Raw genomic sequence first — 9476 nt, 5'->3', positions numbered from 1 at the left:
TTAAATTTCCTCATCTGAACTATGCAACAGTTTGATACACTTTGTTTCTCATTCTACCAGTTTCACAAACCCTTCATTTCATTTCATAAATACTTTTATCTCACCAACATTATCTTTGTAATTAACCATATATTAACGACCATAGCACTAGCCCTAGCATTCTCTTTTTATTTACTAATGGCAAAGAAGTAGCACTGTCCTCCCACAGTTCATCCATTTGCTCGAGCGGGCACCAGTAACGTCTCCATTGTGAGACTTGTTGTTACTGTTTTTGGCATATTGCATATGCCACGGGTAGTTTGCCAGGAAAAGAAGTACCATTCAAATAGTGACAAATGTCCAAAGCTTCTTCCTGGAATGCTCCTCATCTAGGGGTTGGCACTTCTAAGGCCTAATACTCCCCACAGCCAGCATGATGGTTTTCTCAGAGGAGTCCTGAGACCCCAACATCACATCCCCCAGACCCCTACACAGACAGGCTTTTCTTCAGCCCAGCACACTCCCCCTGCTCATGGCAGATCACGCTGGTCAAGGCTTACAGCCTACAACCCACTTAAACCACTGACTCATTCTCCCCACAGTCCATTTTAAACCTTCTGAACATTTATCTCTGGCAATAGAGATTCACTATATCTGAGCCCTAAATCCCAATAATGGCTGCAGAGCTCACCAAGATTTGACCCACAGATAATTCTTTCTAGCTTTCACCTTTCTGTAGAGGTTATACTATGGATTGACTTAACAGAGAATGAAAATGAAACATCAAATAAGGCATGAGTTCTTTCCTCCACGCATTTTATTGAGATGTGTCGTAAGAACACAGAGGAAGCATGTGTAAAGTGGACTGAGATTCCAGGATGGCTAGTCCCCCAGGGTTCCACAGGATCCCACCCCCCTTTTCTAGCAACCCAGAGCCCCTCTAACCTGTAACAAGCCTGCAGCTGAGAGGAGGCATTGCATAGATGGGCACAAGGAGAAACTCAGGCGCACAAGGGCACCCCATCTTAAGAGATTCCATGCCAGGAAACAGAGGGGGGTGAGGCAGAGAGAAATGAGCAAGAAGCTGGCAATCCTCCCTATTAGATGCGCACACACTCCCAACCAACCAGTCCCTTCCAGGACATAGAACAGACAACTGGAATCCCACACCTTCAAAACAGTCTATCCTGAGACCAAGTAACATGAGGGAGTAAAATAAAACCGCACCAGGAAGACAGCATGGAGATTAAGGCACTTGTCTTGAATAGGGGAGATCCTGGTCCAGATGCCCAGCATGTAGAAAGCGACACCCACACCCTCTCCCCCCATCACACCCTGACAGTAGAGAGGCAGGAGTAGCTCTCCTCCACTTCCCCCGCCCCCCCCCCGTACCATACATCACCTCCACCCCACAGCGACCCATCTTGAGGCAAGGTCCCCCAAACCAAACTGAAAAATTAAAGAAGACAATCCACTGCTGAGAGAATGAAGGCCTGATGGGGAGCAGAAGGGTCCCCTCACCCGCAGGCCACACACCACGCCAACGCCAATCCTCAGGAAGTGCTGGGAGCTCAGGACTGTGGTCCAAGGTCAGAGTCCTGACCAGGCTCCCAGATCAGAGGCAGCCTCTGCGGGAGGAGGGTGGGGGTGGGGGAGAGACTCTACTGGGGGGAGGAGGAGAGCAGAAGCCTTGAAGGGCCTGGCCAAAGTTGGGAGGCATCAAAGATGGTGGAAGCAAAGAGTGGAAAAGCCAAACAGCTGTATCTGGCGTTGTGGAGCTTTGCCAAGGCCCACTACAAGCCTTGGTCCTGGGTGGGCTTCCGGTGCCTGGAGTCCGGCCCCTGCTCATTTGTTGCCCCACACGGCGAGTTTCAGGAACAAAGGGCGGGCAATGTAGCGGCTGGACTTCATGTAGGCAGGAATGTTCTTCAGGCCCTGAGGGGAAAGGTAAAACCCAGACCTGAGAGTGTGTTGCCCACCTGTGTGCCTCAGCGTCCCTGTTGGCTGCTGGGACCACTCCAGGCTTCTGTGGAGAGTCGCGAGGGGACCTTAGACATTTTTATATGAGGCCCCCAGAGTTTAAGCTAATTTTGCTTCTGGAGCTGAGATGGGTTCATGCAGCACGAGAGCTACCACCTGGGGAGGTGCCACACCACACCTCGCCAGGTGCTTTCAACCCATCTGCCTCTCAAGATAGGACTTTCCATCCATCTACCTGGAGTGAAACTAGTTAGAAAGAAAACCGAGAGAAATTTAAACTGTGGTGAAGTGTCGTCAACGCACACACTAATGACAGAAAAGGGCAAGAAAGCAGCCTGGCCCTCTCCTCTCCTCAATCTGGACTCTTCCGACAGTGCTCTTCTCCACTTTCCCCCACCCCCAGGAGCCCTGGCCCCATCTCTCACAACTGGTTCATGCCTCAAAAGGAGGCACCAGGATTCCCAGGGTAGCACCGTGGGAGCAGACCAGAACCAGGCAGCCTGCAGAGAGCCAGGCTCCCCGTAACTCAGCAGAGAAGAGACAGGAGCATGGGAGGAGGGGGAGCAGGAGGCCAGAGACCAGGTGCCATGAGTGCTGGAAACAGGGACGACCCAGCGTCTGGGCTGGGCCTGTTTCAACCATTTCCTACTCAGAAAAGTGGGCATGGTACTCGGGTGCTTTGGTGAACCATTTTCTCTCTTCCAAACGGGCTCCTTCTCCCACCCAATCAGCCAAGAGCCTCTCACAGGGAACCTCAGAGGTGTTTGGAAACCATACTGCCCAGAAGAGAGCACCCCAAAGACAAAGGATTCCAAATGGCAGGCCCGTCACCCTCAGGGAAGGCTGCACCCACTGATCTCTCCACGCCTCCTGGTTAATAGGCCAACTCAGGTCATCACCAAGGCAGAGCAACCCTGCAAAGCCAGGCCTGAGCCGTCACTCCCCATCAGGGAGATGAAGCTGAGTGCAGGGTGCTGTGAGATGAAACCTGGCACAGACACTGCCCCGCAATGTTCTAGCAAAGTCCTGCCTGGGGCAGGGAACGGGAGCTTTCCTTCCTTTTAGCTCCAGCCGAGCAACAGAGCAGGGAGAAGACAGAAGATCAAAGCCCTGAGAAGTACCTCAAAGCGGGCCATGTAGTCCTGAAGGTTGGGGAACGCATTCAGGCATGGGGGCTCGAACATGCGGAGCTTGTCAAAGAAATCGTAAGCCAGGAAGTCCACATAGGTGAGCTGCAGAGACAGGAAGATTGAGTGGCCCCCTCATGCAAAAAACCCGATGGACCCCATGGCCCAGATAGCCCCTTTACCTTGTCCCCTGCAAACCAGGGCCTCTTCCCCAGAAACTGCGAGAACTGCTTCAGCATGTCAGGGAGTCCCTTCAAGTAGTCCGGCTTCAGCTTCTCCTGAAACACAAAGCAGCTGTCAACTCACCCCTGCTCCCTGGGCAAGTATCACCGGACTCCAGGATGGGCCTGGCCCCAAGCAGTAACCGAGGGTGAGCAGTGTATGCCAAACTACACCCAGTGGGAGCCAGCTCTGAGACCATCCACCTGTGATATCAGAGTCCAGTGCCACCCCCATCTGTGTGTGCTATGGGGGTGGGGGCTCCCACAACCCTGTGTCCCTGATCTGTCACCCATGTGTAATTCTCTCCCATGGGCCAGCCCAGAGGGCAATGACCCCCAGCCAGCTCTGAGCACATCAGACAAAGAACTGAAATGATTCAGGGAAAGAACAGAAATCTCTAGTAAGTGAAAGACAGGAAACTGGATGGACACTGGGATAGATCTGGAAACAGAAGACCTGGAAAAACTGAATGAAGACAAAGTCCAACCTGGCACCAGTTCCTGGGAGAATGTGCTGGAACATGCAGACGGCATGAGGAAGGCCCTGGGCTCCCAAGCAAACATCTGCGGGTAACTGAATGCCACCCAGGAGCCTGCAAGGCCCTCAGACCACAGGCCTGAGCCAGAGCTCTCCTGTCACACTATCTCAGCCCCTGGGGGTGGCCGCAGGGCATTTAGGAAATTGTAGCAGAGGGGCAACTGGTAAACAGAAGGAATGGAAATGGGGCGCTCGGGTCTGGGCCCCTGAAATAGACTGTGTCCAGCCCAGCAGGAGGGACTCACAAAGTCAGGGTTGTAGCACATCCGGGCCATTTGCAAAAAGGTGTCCATAATCTGGTTCTCCAAGATGTCCATGCGAACCTGCTCCTCTTCTGTCTCCCCACCTGCAGACACACAACACACTTCCCTCAGCATCCCCAGGCCAGCCCGGGCACCCCACCTGTCCCCTGTACCTTCCCCACCAACACTCACACAGGTTGTGCTTGCGAGCCAGGTAGCGAAGGATGGCATTGCTCTGGGTGATCTTGTGAGGCCCATCGATTAAGTAGGGCAGCTGAAAGGCAACAGGGCACGTCATGGGGTCCCCGGGCTCCCCTGCATCCCACCTTTTCCATAGGGACCTGGCCCTCCATCCTTGGCTGGGGGGGGGCGCAAAGTTAACCTGTCAGTGGACTGAATGAGCTGGAGCCCAGCACCAGGGAGAGGCAGGGCAGCGCCCCAGAAACATAGGGGGGCAGAGACACCAGGTCCTGATGCTCTCAGCTGGGACCGGAGAAGGCACACATTCCTCAGACTTCCCACATCCCCACCCCCCGCCAGGCCCTGCACCTACATTGGGGAAGTCGAGGCCCAACTTGAATTTTTCATTCAGCCACTGGCTTCTGTCATAGTCAGGAGCTGTGTGGGAAAGATGGAATGTGAACAGACCTCCCCATTGCTGACTTCCCGGGAACTTTAGAGGATTTGGTGGCATGATCCCTTGGACAAAGTGAACTGGGAATCTGACAAAGCTCATATTCCAACTAGAGAGTACATAAGTTTTTGAAGGCTCTGGAACCTATGTGAGTAAGGTGCCCCTGGATTGAGGCAAAACCCTAGGGGAGCTCATCCCAACCTACTGTTGAGTGGAGTCAGCAGTTTCCTGCCACATCCCATCCAGAACTGTGCCCCCAAAGGTTTCGGGGAAGGTGAAGTCAGCAGTGCGGGGGTGGGAGTGGGAGACAGAAAAACAGGGAGGTGGGACATGGCCCCAAATTATTGAGGTTGCCGGAAGTCTAAACAAAACTTGGATGGCATTACCGTCGCCCATGGAGTACAGCTTTTCCACATAGTTTGAGCCGGTGTATTCCAGGAACAGGCGGATGGCGTGAGCCAGCTAAGAAACATGGTGCGGGCAGAAGTCAGAGCAGTTCCCAGTGGAGATTTTTTTCTGCTGCAAGGAATCTCCCACATTCATATCTCCAAGATTCATCTTTCCACCTCATCGCCCCTTCTCCCACACCTACACACAGACACAGACACACTCAGACACACACACACGGACACATGCCGCGCGCACACACAGACACACACAGACACACACAGACGCACAGAAAGACAGACAGACAGACAGACAGACACACACACACACACACACACACACATACACACACAGAGCCTGGTACAGCAGCCAGCCCTGGATTCCGAATTATTTTAATAGAATCGGTCTTTTCTAAGCAACCCTTCCCCGCTTTCCCGCCTCCAATCCTTGCTCACCCCGCGGATGTCCCAATACCCCAAGGTCATGGCCATGGCGCTGGTTTTCACGCTGAGTGGCAGAACCCACAACAACAGCTGCGGGACAGACAAAGTACGCGCTCAGCCTTGGAAAGGCAAGTGTCCTGGCCCCGCCCCGGCCCCGCCCTGCCCAGGCTAGGCCCCGCCCCTCCCTGATACGAGACCACGCCCCAAGATTCCGCCCCGCTCCAGGCCCAGGCTCCGCCCCAGCCCCGCCCCGATCCCAGGCCCCGCCCCGGGCCCGCCTCTGGCAGCCCGCAGAGAGCAGGGTCTTCACCCGCGCCCACCCGCCACGAAGGCGTGTTCTAGACCCATTTCGGCCACTCAGATTTGTGGGGGACCCCTGATCTGGATGCCCAAAAGTAAACCCCGTCTGGCAGGGCCGAGCTTCTGCCCGGCGCTCCCTGTCATGGGATTGGCAGGGATGGAAGTCGCCTCGCTCCAGCACACTTTTTGCACGGGTGTAGACTCGGTGCCTCGGGTTCAAGCCGGAGTCGTTCCAAGTTCTCGCTGCCTCTCCCTTTCCTTCCCGTCAGGGCATTGCTCAATCCCAGCTGGCCGGGCTCCGTGAGGCGCACAGTGCAAAATAAAAGCCCCTGAAATGCAGAATTTGAATCTTCGCCTTCCCTGGAATTCCCGGACTCGGGCCAACGAGGACGCTCCTCCCAGACACTGTCACCGTCCTTCAGCCTGGAGCGGACGCTTTCGGTGGGATGGGGCCGAGATAAGGAAATGCATTCCCGGGTGTTGTCCTGCCCAGTCGATCGCGCGCCCACCTTTTGGTTCTGTGGCTTAGGAAGAGCAGATGCAAAATGAAGAAAATAGTGTTGGGGACTCATTTAGGAATGGCAACGGCCAGTAGGAGACGAAGATACAGCGGCAGCCCCAGAGCTGTGTTGCCTGCTGGCCTCCCTCGCCCCTAAGAGACAGGACGGGAGTTCAGGGTTCCCCTGGCTAGAGGGGACAAGCACAGCACTCTTTTTGCACGGATGTAGACTCGGTGCCTCGGGTTCAAGCCGGAATCGTTCCAAGTTCTCGCTGCCTCTCTCTTTCCCTCTTAGGGGTCAATCGCCCGCTACAGCAGCTGTCAGGCCAAGCAGGGTGCATCCAGAAGCCTTGAGGTCTTCTAAAGACAGGATGGTACTGTAGGAACTTGGTTATTCAGGTTCCCACTTCACATATTTGCACCCTGCCTGGCTGGAACCAGGTAGGGTTTGAGATGTGAGAGGGTACTGCTATGCTCCCAGATTCGGATGTCCCCAGGCCCAGCCTGAAGCCTCTCCAAGCACAGAGTCTGCCTCCAACTCTCCTGGGTGCAGGCCAGGTGCAGCCTTTGCCCATGGGTCTAGGTCAGTTTTCCAAAATGATGGGCTGGCGGCAATGGTGAACTCCAGTGTTGACTTCTGTAGTAGATTTTTCACAGTACGTTAAGGGTTGGTCATTCATGAAGAAATTCCTGCACATCATTCATGCAGAAATTTCTGCACATTTTGTGCAGACAGGGGAAAAGGAAGGAAGGAAGCAAGGAAGGAAGGAAGGAAGGAAGGAAGGAAGGAAGGAAGGAAGGAAGGAAGGAAGGAAGGAAAGAAGGAAGGAAGGAAGGAAGGGAGGGAGGGAGGGAGACAGTCTTTGCAGGGACCCCCCTCCCACCAAGTGGGAGTGGAGGGGGGTCTATGAAAGACTATGGAGGTCTTGAAACTTAAGAGGGGTCTGAGGGAAACACTGGCCACACTGTCTGTCTCACACATGTAAAGAAGTATTCTATTTCTGAGCTACACCATCAAGTGTGTTTTGTTAGGTTTTTTGGTTGGTCTGCAGATCATACCTGGGCATGCACAGGGGCTACTCCTGACTCAGTGCTCAGGGGTCACTCCAGGTTGTACTCAGAGGACTATGTGATGCCAAGTTCTGAACTTGGGTCTTCCACATGCTAAACTTGTGCTCCAGTCCTTTGAATCTCTATTCTTGCCCAGCAATTCTAGTTTTTCGGACCACACTGTGCAGGACAAAAAAATTCATTGGGTCACTTACCTGTACTCTGTGTTCTCCATCCCTACTGCTAACTCTCAAACTCTCAGTAAATCTAAGAAATTCTATTTAACCTGAGGTTCAAAATTCTTTATTCAAGTGGAACAATCACAACTATATCAAAACTTTTGTTAGAAGAAATGGAATTTTTGGCTTGGAGAGGTAGCATAGGGGGTGATGCACTTGCCTTGCATGTGCTGACCCGGGTTTGATCCCTAGTACCCCAAGCACTGCCAGGAGTGGTCCCTGGGCACAAAGCCAGGAGTAAACCAAAAATAAAAGAAAGAAAAAGAAAATTTTGAATCAAGTAATAATAGTAGCAATAATCGTGAAGAAAAAAATAGCATGAAAACAAACTGGTCTTTGGAAATTTTTTAGAAAATTTTTCAAAGCTTTCAATTAAGTAATCGATCAAATGGATTGTCGCAGGATGTCAATAAATGTGGCATGAAAGGTTTAAGAAATAATGAGAATGCAGGCGAGGATGAGCACAAATCCCTCTCACATCCAAATATCAACAATGACACATTGAAGACCTTTCACTAAAAGGCTTGGCAGCTCTTTCACTAAAAAGGCTTGGTAGGCCACATATGCTGCTGGAGCCCATGTGCTGCTTGCCCACGTGGCTGAGCACATGTGGCGGCTGAACACATGTGTCGCCCGCATCTCCCCTCTTGAGATGTGTACTTTCGTGCTTTCGTGTCTAATGCTGGTATGTGTAGAGGCTCTCTCCGCCCTTGGAGAAACCCATGTTCTCTCTTGAGTACGTTATTCTCTCTCTTTCTCTCCCCCTCCACACCTTAAAACTCCAAATAAAATCTGTTTATTTAAAAATAAATAAATAAATACAAATAAAGGCCCTGGTAGTAGGTAGTACAGCGTGTACTGGAAAAAAGAGGGTGGGAGAGAGAAACCAGAGAAGGGAGAGAAAACAAAAATGAAAAAAAGTGGGATGTGAATATACCAAAATTCTTTGCAGTAATTCACAGATTACTTTTCAAATTTCTTTCCAAAACCAAAAACATAAGCATTTCCAGTTAAGTGCATACCCTACCTTGACCCTTCTACTCTTGATAACCTTGTTTGTTTTTGAGGTTCTTATTTTGGGGTGAAGGCAGGAGCAGTATAGGGTCTCTTTGCGTAGTACTGGGGAACCATAAAATGCTAGAGATTGAACCCAGGACTCCTGCATGCAAATCAGGCGTTTCAGTCCTGAGAGCAATCTCTCCTGCCCAACACTGTTCTCTTTTTCTTTGTTTTGTTTTGTTTTGTCCATTCATTGGTTTTATGTCTTGATATTGCCTACCTAGACAAATTGTCCACTAGTAGTCTTTCCCCTTCTGACCTATTTTGCTTGAACTCCCCACAGTTCCCTCCGTGCTGTTGTAAATGACAAAATTTCATCTTTTGTGTAAATCTGGGTAGTGTTTCATTGTTTATATAGCACGTCTTTTTCATCCAACCATCCACCAATGGATACTTCTGCTGGTGGCCCATATTAGCTACTATAAATAATGCTGCAGGACTGGGAGATAGTACAGTGGTGAGGAAGCCTGCCTAGCATGCACCTAACCCAGGTTCCACCCCACTCAATCTCAGGAGGTCTTCTGAACATTGCTAGGAGCAGCTCTGGAGACTCCCAAGCACCACCAGTGGGGTCTTGAGTCCTGAACACCGCAGGGCCCCCCCAAACAGCACCATATTCTCACTCTGAAACACTGGCCTGCTTGGCCAAGGATCAATGAAGGTGGCTCCAGGCCCCTTGAGCACTGCTTGGGAATGCCCCCAAATAACACTGCAGTAAGCATTGGGGTGGATATGACTTTTTCAGTTCATGTTTTCATATTCTTCAAATAGATACCAG

The 9476-nt window shown here is 51.7% G+C and overlaps 1 protein-coding gene across 1 annotated transcript; it reads right to left on the bottom strand.

The window, feature by feature from the left end:
- Positions 1-784: 784 nt before the first annotated feature.
- On the bottom strand, positions 785-5674 carry LOC130015790 (glutathione S-transferase Mu 1-like). The gene is made up of 8 exons (XM_056106557.1): positions 5564-5674; positions 5108-5183; positions 4641-4705; positions 4280-4361; positions 4091-4191; positions 3269-3364; positions 3081-3191; positions 785-1914 (listed from the first exon to the last, which is right to left on the bottom strand). The coding sequence occupies exons 1-8, from the start codon at positions 5597-5599 to the stop codon at positions 1825-1827; spliced, it is 657 nt and encodes a 218-aa protein (XP_055962532.1). The 5' UTR covers positions 5600-5674; the 3' UTR covers positions 785-1824.
- Positions 5675-9476: the final 3802 nt, after the last annotated feature.

The sequence above is a fragment of the Sorex fumeus genome, unplaced genomic scaffold (assembly GCF_029834395.1).
Source record: "Sorex fumeus unplaced genomic scaffold, SorFum_2.1 ptg000131l, whole genome shotgun sequence".
NCBI lineage: Eukaryota > Metazoa > Chordata > Mammalia > Eulipotyphla > Soricidae > Sorex > Sorex fumeus.
The sequence above is the reverse complement of the archived record's forward strand: the minus strand, read 5'-3'. Positions and strand labels throughout refer to the sequence as shown.